General features: G+C 32.1%; 2 protein-coding genes and 1 long non-coding RNA gene across 3 annotated transcripts; 2 read left to right on the top strand and 1 right to left on the bottom strand.

Annotated features, from left to right (window-relative positions):
* Positions 1 to 92: 92 nt before the first annotated feature.
* On the top strand, positions 93 to 3457 carry LOC145613487 (5-OH-xanthotoxin synthase-like). The gene is made up of 3 exons (XM_081668604.1): positions 93 to 776; positions 2110 to 2425; positions 2796 to 3457. Exons 1-3 carry the CDS (start codon positions 208 to 210, stop codon positions 3399 to 3401), a joined length of 1491 nt encoding a protein of 496 aa, XP_081524730.1. The 5' UTR covers positions 93 to 207; the 3' UTR covers positions 3402 to 3457.
* Positions 3458 to 9842: 6385 nt separating this feature from the next.
* LOC145615102 (cytochrome P450 83B1-like) lies at positions 9843 to 12927 on the top strand. Its single transcript, XM_081670178.1, has 3 exons — positions 9843 to 10417; positions 11043 to 11358; positions 12255 to 12927. Exons 1-3 carry the CDS (start codon positions 9846 to 9848, stop codon positions 12870 to 12872), a joined length of 1506 nt encoding a protein of 501 aa, XP_081526304.1. The 5' UTR covers positions 9843 to 9845; the 3' UTR covers positions 12873 to 12927.
* A 1395-nt stretch (positions 12928 to 14322) lies between these two features.
* LOC145614382 (uncharacterized) lies at positions 14323 to 16544 on the bottom strand. Its single transcript, XR_014107098.1, has 3 exons — positions 16425 to 16544; positions 15585 to 15641; positions 14323 to 14504 (listed from the first exon to the last, which is right to left on the bottom strand). It is a non-coding gene; the product is annotated as an uncharacterized LOC145614382 (long non-coding RNA).

Raw genomic sequence — 16544 nt, 5'->3', positions numbered from 1 at the left:
TATCCTTGTTTTCGTTCTTTTACAGTCATATACTAGAGTATTTAGGATAAGGTCGTACAACATAAGGTATCACAAGGATGAAAGATGGCCATGCACTCTTCATGTTTTTTTGCATCTTGTAAATTCTGATAATAGATTCACTGCTTATTCATTGGTCTATATATAATATGGTGTTGCATCAACTTAAAATATATATAACAATAAATCATGTTGCTAATAATTTCTTTTCTAGCAATTTTATCCCTTGTAGTACATTTCCTTCTTCCAAACCGCGAAAAAAATGAGCCATTTCATCCACCTCCGGGGCCTAAAGGGATCCCCTTCATCGGAAACCTACACCAATTCGACACCTCAAAACCACACATCTACTTCTCCGAGCTAGCCAAGACCTACGGCCCAATCTTGAGCTTACGATTTGGACGTGTACCTATTGTTGTGGTTCAATCAGCCAAGTTAGCAAGGGAGGTCTTACACACACAAGACCTTAACTTTTGTAGTAGACCGTCTATGGTTGGAATTCAAAAGTTAAGTTACAGTGGATTAGACATAGCTTTTGCCCCTTATAATGAGTATCAAATAAAAATTAAAAAGATTAGTATTGTTCATCTTCTTAGCTCTAAAAGAGTTCAATCTTTTGCTCCAATTCGCCAAGAAGAAGTATCGAGGATGATCGAAAAAATTTCATCCCTCTCTGAAGCTTCAGAAATCATAAATTTGACTGAGTTGCTAGCGAACTTTGCAAGATTGAACGTTTGCAGGACTGCATTTGGCAAGAGGTATTACATTAAACTCTAATAATTATTCGGATTTTTTATTTTTATTTTTTATTTTCACCATAGCTTTAAAATATGTGAGTACATGAAAATTTATACAAGTAACAATTTGTGTTAAAAACAAATATCTGCTACTTTTTTGTGTAATAAATGAGTACCATGAATTTCTATTGAAATCGATTATGTATGATTTTTAATATCTAACTAACGTGTTAGGTGTAAGATTAGAAAGCTGTAGGATCGAACTTGTTTTGAGATAGGCTTATCCTATTGTAATCCACATAAAAATAGTACTCCGTACAAGAAAGTAACGATAAATAAAAGGCAGAGTTTAGGCATTGTTCAAGACTTAATTGGCTTGATAATAAAAGTATCCATTTATTGTCAAGGTAGCAAGGAGTCAAATTGGACTAAATGCACCTTTATAAGTACTCACTAAGGGTCTGTTCTCATTGACTGAACTCAACTGAACTGAACTCAACTGAACTGAATTCAACTGAACTCAGCTGAACTGAGCTGAATTGAACTGAACTGAACTCAGCTGAACTGAACTAAACTGAACTGAAATGAATATTTTATAAGAGAAGGAAATTAGGAGCTGAACTGAACTGAATTGAACTGAACTGAACTCAGCTGAACTGAACTGAACTGAATATTTTATAAGTGAAGGAAATTAAGAGCTGAACTGAACTGAACTGAATTGTGCTGAACTGAACTGAACTGAACTGAACTCAACTGAACTGAACTGAATTTCAACGTAAGAGAACAGGCCCTAAATTAATTTTTAACATTATATATTTTTTAGGTATCTGCATAAAATTTAACTATATTTATAGGTTCGGCGACATTCAAAGTCAGTTGTTTAAAAAAAATTTATATTACTATAAATAAAATTCATATTACCCTTTATTAATTTTTTAATTAAAATCAACAACATATATACTATGACTTGAATCAATAGTTATGTTTTTAGTAGACTTGTCAATTCCAGCCAACAAGTCGGTTTCGGTTATATAAACAAATCGGGTTATATAAACATAATGTCATTACAAAATTGTCAAAATATGATAAATGGGTCAAATAAATCAGGTCAAATTCGGTTTGATTCGGATTTAGTGTTCGGATTCAGGTTGAGTTAGAAATTGACCGTCTCTAGCATAAATTCTAAATGCATATGGATGACATGGATTGGGACGCAATACAAAAGGGAGGATGTCGTTAACTCATAAACTTATCTATGAACTTTGTATCAAAACCAACAAGTAGTTGGTCTACTAGTAAAAAATTGTACTAGAGTAAACATAGCTTTAGTTCAAAATTGTATATTTCAATTCAGGTACGAGGATGATGAAAGGTCAAGTACCAGATTTCACAAGCTAATAAGAGAAGCAGAAGCCATGTTTACAACCTTCTTCTTTAGTGATTATTTCCCTTATATTATTGGGTGGCTTGATAAGCTAACCGGAAAGTTCTCTAGACTCGAGAAGACGTTTAAGGACTTAGATGCATTCTTTGAAGAAATCATCAATGATCATCTTGACCCAAACAACAAGCCTAAAACCGAGCGAGAAGATATCGTCGATGTTCTACTCCAACTCATGAATGAACGCTCATTTGAACTCACATTAGACCACATCAAAGCAGTGTTAATGGTAACTTTCATCTTATACTTTATATTTTAGTCGTCATTATATTAGCATGATCAATATCCACCCTCAAATGTAGTTTTTTGTCTTTACAAATTGCAATTACATTTTTTTTTTTTTTTTTTGAACAGAATTTTATTTACATTTAATTTATGGCTTTAAAAAGTTAGTGATAAAACACATTAGAGTATGAGACTCTCATAACAAAATTACTTGTTATTCTAACATTATTAATGTTGTTAGTGACACTTAGTGTACGTCTTCTAATTTTTTTTTTTTTTTTTTTTTTTTTTTTTGTTGTTGTTGTTGTTGTTGTTGTTACATGCATTTTTATGAAATCACTCTAATGGTGTCAACTCGCTAAATCTTTTTGCAGGTCATATTAATAGCGGGAACAGATACAAGTGCGGCCATGGTAATTTGGGCAATGGCAGAGTTAATTAAGAACCCTATTTCAATGAAAAAGGTACAAGAAGAGCTTCGTGATGTCATGCAACACAAGGGATGTATCAATAATAGTGACCTTATAGGACTTGAATACTTCAAGGCAGTAGTGAAAGAAACATTTAGGCTACAACCAGCAACACCATTGCTAATAGTGCATGAAACAATTCGAAAAAGCACCATTGAAGGGTATGATATATTACCTAAAACTTTAGTATATGTGAATGCATGGGCTATTGGAAGAGATCCCGAAATTTGGTCAGACCCGGAAAAATTCACGCCAGAAAGGTTTTTGGGTAGTTCAATAGACTTCAAAGGATATGACTTTGAACTAATCCCATTTGGTGCAGGAAGAAGAATATGCCCCGGAATTCATCTTGGTATAGCTAATATGGAATTAGCACTTGCAAATTTGTTGTACTATTTTGATTGGGAATTGCCTAGTGGTGTTAAGAAGGAAGACATTGACAATGATACATTCCCTGGCATCACCATGCATAAGAAAAATCCATTATGCCTTTTGGCAAAAAAAAATTAATAAAATTTATAGGGTAATGCTATATGTAGTCCTTATGGCTACAAATAAGCATTAAATATCTGTCCTTATTTGATAGTATTTTATGAATGAATGACGAATCAGATCATACGATATTTCATTAATACTTTTCTCTTTTAGCGTCTTATACATAACTCATAAGGATACGTATAACATTTTCCAAATTTAAAAACAAGTTATTAGTATGACACGTATACATTAAGTATTATTGTAGGACATTAATACAATTGTAGCCTGTTATATTATATCTCATGCATGTACACTATTATATATGTGATATCTATAATTACATACGTACTACGGTCCATTTCAATTTCATGTCATATTGCTAATATTTAAATTGGGTCAAACTTTGAAAGTTGTCATCAATAAATTCTTGTTATAAAAAATAAACTAGTTAGGTGGGATTTTATTAGATTCGTCTCATTGTATATTTTATTACTATAAAGTTTTATTATTTCTACCCGTATGAAAATCGAGATATACATGTTTTAAGACACGTCTTTAAACCCATGATGAAAAGTCAAGTGGAACAAAAAATTAGGGATAGAGCTGAGGGAGTATGTTTTATGTAAAGATTGTAAACCAATAAAATAAAAACTTTAATTTGTAATCAAGTATCAAATGAAGGTCTATTCCATAATACTACGTATATGGTTTTTCATCTTCGTTTTACTTACTTCGCACCATTCCTTTAATATCGTGACATGGAGATGTGCACAAGATTATATCTAGTGAGATAAAGAGAGATAAAATGGAAATATTACAAGCTCCTTTGATTGCAAGTATAGCTAAAGTAATGAATTTTAAAAGTTAAGGGTATACTAATTGGACATTTACAGAACAGTGTGAAAGGAGATATAAAGTATCTGTGAAAATTCTTAAAGATATTAAGATTAACACTATTGCAATTTGCAAAATATTCTCTGTAATAGTAGAACTGTTTAAGTACTTTTCAATTGGGGTGGGGCGAAGTTATCAGGTGGGAGGATTATTTAGTAGGATGTATATTGTGGTATGATATTATATATGAGAATAATACCATATGAGATATTATTGTGAAAAGATATATACGATATATATTGTGAATAGATTTAGAAAGTTAAGATAATAAGGAATATTAGGGTTAGTTATTCCTATTGTCTATATATAGTGTATTGTGGCCGAATATTATGAATGGGAAAATACAATGGAAATATATAGAAAGAACTATTTTCCCCAATATTTAACAAAGATACACTAGATATGGGTGGAACTGGGGCGGGCTTGCCCTCCATGTCCAAACCCATAATTATGTTTTTGTTGACACTTTTGACACTATTCACAAACTATATTTTGACTAGGTTTAGTGATTAATCTATTACATTATACTAAAGCTGAACCTAAATTGACACTTGGTAACATTGTATGGAGTATTTTCCCACCACAAGTATTTGCTTAAAAAAAAAAATTACTATAATGAGGATCATTGTATTTAACTTGTTTGGCATCGTTTTTGGTTTTCAGTTTTCTGTTTTTTTTTTTCAAAATAAAAAACCAAAAACAGGAAACAAGAAAAAGGTGTTTTCACTTTTCTGTTGTCAGTTTTCAAAATCATCATGACTTCAATAAGTTTGAATAATTTTTGATACATTATATGACATTTATCATATGATTTTGAAAAATAAAAAACCAAAAAATAGAAAACTACAGCAATACTAAACGAGCCCTTAAATAATAAGATTTGCTTTACATAAAGTCTAAACTAAACTTTTCTAAAATATTAAATTGTTCATTACAACTATTTATGTATTTGTTCTTATTTATATACTTCATACTTTCTAATAATTGCTATCAAGTCCTTATTTTTTTATGTCGTTTATTAATTTTGTTGTATTATAATTACTCCGTATTAAACAACCATGCATCTTTTGCACGGGAATTCAGGTTCTATTTCACTATATAAATTAGTATAATTTGTGCATCGCACGTGAATTTGACTAGTATATAGTTATGATTAAATATAGGTATGTAGAAACTTGTTATAATCATCTCTCTGTATATTTTCAAGATATCAATTTAATAATTTTACTTATTGATAATAAAAATATTAATCGTCAAATTTGTGTTTGACAATGTGATATAAGATAAGTGTCCACTAATTAAATACGGAGGAAATATATAATTTCACCAATCTTACTAAAAGAGGGCTAGCAAAGTTGGATGTTAATTACTTGAACTATGTTGTTGTTTTATTCGTTGCATTTTCCCTAATGTCAGTTTTGGCTATATAGTGACTATGTTTTAGCAAAGTTTAGTGGATCTCATCATTATTGTTTGACTAAAAATAATACGAATTACTTAAATAATTGAACTACGAACCAAAAGGTTAGCTTTACATCAAGGAAAAGTATTGTGTAGAACGGACTCACGTGAGTCCAATCATACAAAAAAAATTTAATCACTAAAGTGGCAAGTTTAGCATAAGGAAAATGGAGGTGGTGTATTTGAAGGTTATAAGCTAGACTCACATGAGTCCGTTCTACGCAAAACCTTCTCTTACATCAATTCTTGAGTTTATAAGTCAATTTTGGAGTCTTAATTACTTCAATTTGGCCTAATTAACCCAAATAAAAGATTATTTATCATGCAAGTCAAATCACATTCAATCTCACCAAAATAATATGCTCAATTTCTTATGGTCAAACTCTAATATGATTAAAATTTTCCATTAATATATTTATTCCCTCCGTCTCTTTATTAATGTCCACTTTCTCTTTATTATATGAGTAATAAATGATAGAAAGTGGATATTAATAAAGAGACCAATGAAGTAATAAATATATAGTTATGTTGAGATACTAATGGATTCACCTTTGCCAACGTATAAAATATTAATTTTTTTTATAATTTTTTGTTAATACATAATTAAATTATTGATGTATGGTCAAAGATACGTTTAGACTTTAGAACATCATGCAAAATAGTATAGAAATGAATAATACATCATATTGGAAGGGAGGGAGACGGAATTGCTTTTCTCTTTGACGATAATAATCCCCATATATGTATGTATATTTTTAAACTAGCAAAAGATAATAAAAAAGATATATCATAAACAAACAGACATGACATAATTGCTTATGTATAGCCATTTTAGTCCACTCGTTTATTAGTACAAAAAATAAATAAATAAATAAAAAATTAAAAAGTGACAACTGACAAGGGAAAGATATATCACGAGTAGTCGAGTACCTTCTTTATTAGGGAAAAAAAATCTTTTTAATTTAATTTTGTTTTCTTATATTGTACATATTTACGCATACATCATGTACATTTAGAACAAGTTTTGTATTTCTTTCATTTTTCTTTTAAATGCAACATACTATCTTGACATATATTTTAAGAGATTAAGTAATGTAAACATACAAATAAATCAAAATAATTTATACATGTATGTGGTATTAAAAGTCACTCATTTAACTACTCTAATTAACTTTAACAAAAGCGTGCCAAAAAAGTATTGCATTTTTAAAGATTATACAGGTACTATAAGGATAAGAAATATTTGTGCGTCCTCTCATCCGAAGAAGTATTAGACCATGTTGTCAAAAAAACAGAAGAAGTCTTAGACCAATATGAATATGCCAATATTGCAATTATTTGTTGGACACACAGTGAAGTGGCACACATAAAGATAACACAAATTGTCAGATCAAATTAAAAAGATCACCAAACCCAAATTTGGAATAAGACAAGCTCCTCTAGCTACGCGGTTACACCATAAGAAAACAAAACAATTACTCGTATTTATTGTTGTTTGTACAAACGATTGTTATTAATACTACTATAAGCTGTAACGGATTACTCATATTTGTAATGTGCTCAATTGTTGTGGTTGATATTATAGCTACATACGCGGTTACTTACTTTTGCTGATGGTTAGCCTTATTTGGTCTTTAAGATTTTAATCCATTGTCATATTAAATTTTATATTAAATTATGCGGTTACTCACTTTTCCTAATGTGCTGAATTGTTGTGCCATACAACAATAAACTACTTTAGTAAACAAGAAGCTAAAAAAAGACATATTGAGGAAAAATTAACATTAATTACAACAATTTGCGCATAATTTTATCATAAATTCTCAACTTAGTTCCATTTTAGAAACTATATTTAATGCTTATATATATAGCCTAAGGGCTACATATAGAGCTGTCAATTCGGGTAAATGGGTCGGGTTTGAGTTGGGTTTGTATGGGTCGGGTCATCTCGGGTCGGGTCAATACGGGTTAATGTCAGGACCTATGTGGGTCGGGTTCGGGTTGGGTCATGCTTGAGTCGGGTCACGTGGGTTCATACATCTTTTCGGGTTCGGGTCGGGTTTAGGTCGGGTCAATAAAAGGTCGGGTTACATTCGGGTCGGGTGAAAAACAAGTCGGGTTAAATTCGGGTTTTTACGGGTTTAAATGAGTTAGGGTCGTGTTCGGGTTTGAGTCGGGTTCGGTTCAAGTCAATTATTTTCGGTTATAATCAGGTCGGGTCATTATCGGGTTTGAGTCGGGTTCGATTCAAGTCAATAATTTGCGGGTCATAATCAAGTCGGGTCATTATCGGGTTTGAGTCGGGCTCTATTCAAGTCAATAATTTGTGGGTTATAATTAAGTCGGGTCATTCTCGGGTTCGGGTCGGGTTCGGTTCAAGTCAAAAACTTGCGGGATATAATCTGGTCATTTCCAAGTCGGGTCATTCTTGGGTTCAAGTCGGGTTTAGTTAATAATTTGCGGGTTACAATCAAGTTGGGTCATTTAAACTTGTCTGGTCATTCTCGAGTTCAAATTGGTAAGTCAATAATTTGCGGGTTATAATCATGTCGGGTCATTTCCAAGTCGGTCTCGGGTGTGGTTCAAGTCAAAAATTTTCGAGTTATAATTAGATTGGTCCTTTTCAAGTCTTTTTATTCTCGTATTATAATAATCAAGTCGGGTCATGTTCGTATTCGGGTATCAAATATTGGATTAATAGGGTTTAAGTTTGATATCAGGTCGGTCATATTGGGTCCAGTTACATTTTTTTTATTTTTTTTAATTTATTTAAAACTCCAAATTAAATTACGTAATTTAAAAAATTTCCAAAAAAAAAAATATTAAATAGACATGTGAATAATAAAATTTGAATTCCCTTTAAAAATAATAATAATAATAATAATAAAAAAAGGCCACTTTTGTTTTTTTTTTTTATTTTTTATTTTTTTGTTTAATTTTTTTTTTTTGGCTGCTGTCCAGTTCAGTTTTTCTTTGACGAGAATTATGTAAGAGATAAGTCAAGTAAGATGAGAAAGGCCACTTTTGTTTTATAATTGGAATCCATGTTAATAAATTGAAAAAAAAGCCTGAAACTCAATAGTCAATACGGAGTACTCTTTTTATCCTAAAAATTCCTAAATCCTAAAATTCGGGTTAGTAATAGGTCGAGTTTAAATTCAGGTCGGGTCAATAACAAGTCGGGTTGAATTTGGGTCGGTCAATAACAAGTCGAGTTGATTTCGGGTCGGGTTTGTAACAGGTCGGGTTTAAATTCGAGTCGGGTAAGGAACGGGTCGGGTTAGTAACAGGTCGGGTTGAATTCGGGTTTTGACGGGTTAAATCGGGTTTGGGTCATTCTCGGGTTCGAGTCGGGTTCGGTTCAGGTCAATAATTTACGGGTCACATTCGGGTCGGGTCCTCTTTAGGTCGGTTCATGGTCGGGTTCGGGTCTCAAATACTCGGGTCAACTCGGGTCTAGGGTTGGTTTCAGGTCGGGTTAGGTCGGGTTCGGGTCACCATTTTTTTCAGGTTCAGACGGGTTAGGGTTAGGGTCGGTATTTCGAGTCGAGTCAACTTTTGACAGCTCTAGCTACATATAACATTACCCTTAAAATATGTATTCCTTCCGCCCCATAATACATGAGACGTTGGACTTTTTTTTCACTATTTATGCATTAGATTTGACTATAATTTTTACTAACATAATAAAGATATATTTTATCATAAAATATGTTGTTAGATAGGTGTTAATATAATGTTTCATAATATAATTTTTAAAATAATTTTTAAAAATATTTAATTATATAAAAATAAAGTCAAACTAATGTATTGGCATGTGTGCACTGTTTGACTGTGCTATGTATTATGGGATAGAGGGAATATAAATAAATAAATAAATAATTCAAAATTAATTGACAATATAAATATCAAAATATGTGATCCAAATTGCAAGTTAGGGCTTTATACGCCAGCTACATGCCGAGTGTTTGTGGAGAGCCATACACTGCCTAATAAGCACATGTGATAAATTCACTGATAAACCATCACTCTCTAGCTTAGACTTGACCGACTACATTACTAACTATATAAATCTCCCTACTTAGTTGCAAAATTCTAATTAACTACTCACATAACACACTCATGAATATGTTACTCTTCCTCTTATTCATTGCATCAATTTCTCTCATTATTTATCTTAATCTAAAACGCAGAAAAAATGAACAATTTAATCTACCACCCGGACCTAAAGGCCTTCCTATTATTGGAAACCTTCACCAATTTGATCCCATAAACCCTCATCTCTACTTTACCAAGCTAGCAAAAATCTTTGGCCCTATCTTTAGTTTTCGAATTGGAAATCGATCGATGGTTGTGATTCAATCAGCTAAGATGGCCAAAGAGGTGTTACAAATACAAGATAAAAACTTTTGTAACAGAAAAGTGTTGGTTGGTGGAAAAAGGCTAACTTACAATGGTTTAGACGTTGTTTTTGCTCCATATGGTGAGTATTATAGAGAAATTAAGAAGATTTTTGTGGTTCATCTACTAAGTTCCAAGAGAGTGAAGTCTTTTGCTCCAATTCGACACGAAGAAGTCTCAAGGACCATTCAAAAGATCTCATCTCTTTCGTCTGAAAATAAAGTTGTCAATTTGAGTGAATTGTTGTTTAATTGTGCATGTTCTACCATATGCAGGATTGCTTTTGGAAAACGGTACGTATTACTCTTGCCCAAACTCACTTAACAAATTTTATTCATTAGGAGGTGAACGCAAGTGCATGAATGCATGATGTTAAATTTGTCTTGCCATATCTAATAGTGTGGATTTTTAGAAATTAATTAATTGCTTTTTTTTTATGCATACTAAAAGAAAACATCATAAACATATTTAATCCATGGCTTATTGGCTTAAATGCATACATACAAACAAACAATTCAAAAATAAGCAAAATGGACCAAGAAAAAAAAAAGACTTTTTTGAATTGCTTTCGTTAGTGAAATGTGATAATGTTTTTCATTCTGGAAAATATTTTCAGTTCAGATTAGCTCTCAGTTCATTATTTTATTTCAATACAGTTTAAAGTGATAGAGTAAAACATATTCATGAGCCCCAACCATCAGCTTAAGCTTTTAGTTGAGATGGTCCACTAACATAAAGAAACAAGATTCAAGACGGCAAGGCCTATTTTTTTATTGAGTTTTTTCAAATATCATTGGTGTAAAGTTAAAGGAAAAGGATAAAATTGCTTGTTATTAGTAGTTTGAAAATGTGACTGTTAATTAGAAAAATAGAGGAAGTTTCTTACGAAGAAATTCTTATGCCTCGCTCCATACACAGTTACGAGAATGATGATGGGACAAGGAGTAGATTCCATGACCTTTTGAATGAAGCTCAAGCTTTGATCGCCGGCTTCTTCTTTGCTGATTACTTCCCTTATACCGGCTGGCTTGATAAGCTAGCTGGAAAATATTCGAAACTCGAGAAAACATTCAAGAAATTCGAAGAGTTTTATGAAGAAGTCATTAATGAACATCTTGACGTAAGGAGGCCTAAATCTGATAGAGAAGACATGGTTGACATTCTACTCCATCTCAAGAAAGAGCGTTTATTTTCATTTGACCTCACTATGGATCACATTAAGGCAACGTTAATGGTAAATATTCTTACTTTTGCTCATTTATGTAATACGCATTAATTCAAAAATGAAAAAGCATTTTTTTGTATGAAGATTTATATTAAAACCTTACAAACTTCACAAGTTTTAAAAAGCCTATATATGACGTCGATTACAACAAGAGATCTTAATAAAAATAAAAAATAATAAGATGTCACTAGCTAGGATGAATGGATGATAGAGGTTAGAGACCACTAAATAAATTAAATTGGAATTTTGTGTGTTGCAACTTTTGAGTTTAAATTGCAACAAATATTTGAAGAGCGGAGGAAATATAGGCGATATGGTTTTGCTAAGCTTAGTTCTAGTCAAATATTTTAAAAAGTTTTTTAAAAAAATTAAAAACGACAAAATTAAGTTGAATTCGGCAAATATAATATAGGTAAGCTTAGTAAAATTGAATATTATTAGTTGCAATTTTGGGGTTTTATTTGTGACAACTAAAAATTAACGGAGATAGTGTTATTTTGACACCTCTCATAGAGTACGTCATAGTTGAATTTAATTTTGTCTTAGCATGTACATAACCTTTTGAAGTAGGGTGAAATGACAATGGGCTCTCCACTTGGGCCTAGTGAAATCTTAAAACTAGGCCAATTACTATACGGTAATCCCATATTGGCCATATACACATACTAGTAATTTACTTGCACAATTACATTTACATTGTCCGGTTAGGTCATAAATGGCAAGACATTATTCAAGTTATTCATATATATATTTCAAAATAAATGTATTTTATGAAAATCAAGTTATTCATATTTTAAAAATAAAATGTAGCGTAGTCAGCAATTTAGTTTTCTCATTAGTTCAATGTTTAAAATATATGTCTATAAAACAAAGTATTAAATTGTTAAATACTCGTAACTTTTCAGGATATCATATTAGCAGGAACAGACACTAGTATAGCTATGGTAATTTGGGCAATGACTATGTTATTGAAAAATCCCAATGCAATGAAGAAAGTTCAAAACGAGCTTAGGAATGAAATTCAAAACAAAGGGTTTATCGAAGAAGGTGATCTCTCAAATCTCAAATATTTCAAGGCAGTAGTTAAGGAAACATTCCGATTACACCCAGCAACTCCATTATTGATTCCACGAGAAACATTGCAAAATTGCACCATCGAAGGATATGATATTCAATCCAAGACTATGTTATATGTCAACTTATGGGCTATTAATAGAGATCCTAAAATTTGGAAAGACCCTAATTTATTTATGCCAGAGAGATTTTTGGAATGTTCGATAAATTTCCTAGGGCAAGATTTCGAGCTAATCCCTTTTGGAGCTGGAAGAAGAATATGTCCCGGCCTACATCTTGGTGTTGCTAGCTTGGATATTATGCTAGCCAATTTACTATACTTTTTTGATTGGGAACTGCCTATTGGTTTAAGGAGGGACGACATTGACACTGATGTGCAGCTTGGAGTAACAATGCATAAGAAAAATCCTCTTTGTCTTTTAGCAAATAAATATTATCAAGATGTTTAATTTTCATATATATATGGAATAGTGACATCAATACCTAGGCGTTACAATATTTGTTATGTATCAATTTGTTTAAGGTCCCTTGATTTAGCTCAATCATTAACTTCCTTTGTCCATTATCAACATGCATATTTCTCATTTTTTACGAAAATTAAAAAATCGAAAGATTTCTTAAAACTCATGATTGGGAAAGACAAATGTGCATATGGGCCTATGGGGTTAGAGAGGGATAAAGAGAAAGAAAAGATAGTTGATAATTAAAGAGATAGAGAGAGAAAATGTTACTCCTCCCGTCCCTGAAAAAACGACCCATTTGGGTTGATTTCGCGGGTATTAATAAACTTAAAAAAAAAAAGTAAAAGTACATTGGAAAGATAAATTTACATGGGGTTTATAAAAAAGTAGAGAGAGATAGTAATAAAAGTACATGGAAAAACAAAATTTTATGTGGAAAAGCCAATTTTGCACAAATATTGTTGCAGATTGGTAACTATTTTAATGCTAATGGGTCATTCTTTTTGGGACTAAAATTAGGCCAAATGAGTCGTTCTTTCGGGGACGGAGAGAGTAGAAATTAATGTCAAGTCAAAAGTACAAAAAACAATAAAAGAAAATTAATGACATTTACAACTCATCAAAAAGAGAGAATATTGTCAAAAAGCACATTCTTTAAATAGAAAATAGAAATGAGCATGAAGTTTTGAAACCCAAAAAAAAAAAAGTAGGCATGTAGATAAGGGAAATTGATTTTGGCACACCCTCAATTGATTTTGGCACACCCCTATGTGAGAGCACAATTTTCTATGCTCTTCTCACATAGGGGTGTGCTAAAATCAATTAAGGGTGTGCCAAAATCATTTTCCGTAGATAAGGAGACGGAGGGAGACAGGAAATACATTTTTTTTTTTTTAAAAAAAAAAAAAAAGTACTTTATATTATGAACTTTTTTTCCCCACTTTATTTGCCATGTAAAGGTTAAAAAATAACCTCGAAATTAACAATCACTTGATGCCACTATTAGTGGATGATTAAGGTCGTTATTGTAACACCCCGACCCCAAACAAATTAGCGAGGGGTCTATTATCACGAAACGCGTATCAAGGGCCAACAACTGTTCCCACAAACCAATATAGGTCCTTTCGGCGCATTTTGTCTACACTCATGTGTACCCCGAGAAAACTTCTCAGGTGGTCACCTGTAACACCCTAGAAATTCCTTTCCTTTAAATACACACTTTACTCTTTTAAAAATACGATTTAGGAATATCTAAGACATTACCGCCACCGTGAAAACGGCTAAGGCAATTATCAAAGACACACAGTGGAAGACTTAACTCAAAACCATTCAAAACGAGTCAACTTAAAAGTCAACCAAACGAAAGTAAAGATTAAAACCAAAGTCAAATGAAGTCAAATAAAATCAACCTACAACTTGGAAGCATTGAAGGCCCTTATCAAAACCAATTAAATTACGAAAACCTTTGCGTTAGTCTCATAAGCATAACATAATATAATATAATATTTGAAAGCAATAAACCACATCTCAACTAATAGAAACTAGCATGATTCGCTCTTCACTCACGCCCCATCATGAATATGGTTCAACACCTGAAAAGATTATCTCCACTTGCCCCCACTACTCTCCATTAAAATGGATCATCGTAGGGCCAAGATAAAGACATAGCCAGACACAAACAACACACACAATCAGCAAAGCTGAGTACATAAGCGTATTTAAACACACTAACATGCAACTCCTAGCATCACACATACTTACCTCATTGCACCTGTTTACAAGCACACACACAACAACAAGACTCTTTAACTGGACACTAAATAATTCATTTAGCGTTGATTACGCATCGAACGGGTTTCCAACTAAACCTACCTCAATAAATTGAGGTCCACTGGCACGGGAGCTAACCGTGCCAGCATCACCTATGCCACACATTGGTGGCGGAATTCCAGCGCATAATAATAAAAGGGAATATACAGCGTCCTGTTCTCCATTAGAAGTTATGGTTAAATATAAAACCCCATAACTCCCCCCATTGTTCATACTCAAGGTATATACGTTCCAAGAGTTTTGGTGTGTAATCTCTTTCACTTTACGTTATTTACAGATTATTAAACTTGGTGATGACTCCCAAAGCATAATAATTCAATCAACAATAATTATTCAATCAAACAAACATACCAATTCAATTCTTGAATAATTAGTGACCACATATAATTTAATGTTGAACCCTTTTTAAAACTACCTCAGTGTCAAAGACACCTTAAACGCATAAAGCGCTAACAATCCTATCCCTCGGTGTTGAAAACACCTTAAGTGCACAAAGGCACCAACATACTATTTATTCCTTGTGTACATAGACACTTATATAGCTCCTTCCTCATGCTTAACGCATCAATAAAAATTATATGGACTATAATAAAATTCCTTTTCAATATTCTAAACATAATTAAACAACTAGTTTAATTAAACATGCTCTCTAACATGCCATAAATAAATATGTAGTCCATATACTCATGCCAAAAATATAATTTCCGATCCATAGATCATCACAAATAAATTCATGCTTCATAATTCAATCACCAATACTAATAATTCACAATTTACTACATAAACCTTAGCATGATGCTACTTGTAATTGATTGAAACCAAACCTAGCATGATTCTACGTCATCAAATATGCTAAGTACGCGAACGTACCTCAATTAAGCCCATAAAGTGGCCGAAAATACTACAACAATTCCCGAATCAAGTCTCCTACAATAAGGGACAATAATACTAAATTAATTACTTTTGTATACACAATTTCCAGCAACTTAAACTCACTTTAAACTATTTAGAATAATCTAAAAATTATTTAAAAACCCCTAATTAAACTCCTTTTTAATAGGTTATCACACCCTTTTATTAAAATCACAATTATAGTACTTTAAATAAAATTCCAGCATTTTAAACTAATCAAAAACCCCTTTAAAACTTCATCAAAATACATCTTCATACTTAAATTATCCATAGAAAAATTAAATTATCTCTTACCCTTTAAACTCAAGGATAAAATTTAAAAAAAAACTTCGTTAAAAATCAAAAACTGCCCGAAAATCATACTTAGAGGCTGAATTTGTCAAAATCCACATGGAAAACACTACTTTTTTGTCAAAATCGGATGAGTTTAGAACCTGATCGGGATTAAAACATGATTAATATTAACGAACGGGAATCTATAAATTAAAACACGAATTTATGTGTTCAGAATAATCTAGAATTAAGTTAAACTAATTAGTAGCTATAATCACCAAAATTTCAAAACATCATTACTATAAAAGCCCTAAATCAATTGTTCATGAAAACCCTAAAAATCAAGTATTTAATAATTTTAAAACCCTAACTCATAATACCTTGTAAAATCTGAAATTAAACCTCTTTAATCATTAAAACACAATTATAAAACATATTAATCATATACTAATAATTAAAATCAAAATCCCAAAATATACTACTTAAAAATAAATTAAAACAAGAGGAAAGAGAGAAGGGGAGAACCACCGTGGGTGGTGGCCGGCCAGCTGGGCGGCGGCTGGCCGGCGGTGGCGTGGCAACTGGCGGCAGCGACGGTGGGGTTGACGGCAGCGGTGGCAGCCGGTGGTTGGGAGTAGTTGCAAC

Source organism: Chenopodium album, chromosome 25 (assembly GCF_948465745.1).
Source record: "Chenopodium album chromosome 25, dcCheAlbu1.1, whole genome shotgun sequence".
Lineage (NCBI taxonomy): Eukaryota > Viridiplantae > Streptophyta > Magnoliopsida > Caryophyllales > Amaranthaceae > Chenopodium > Chenopodium album.
The sequence above is the reverse complement of the archived record's forward strand: the minus strand, read 5'-3'. Positions and strand labels throughout refer to the sequence as shown.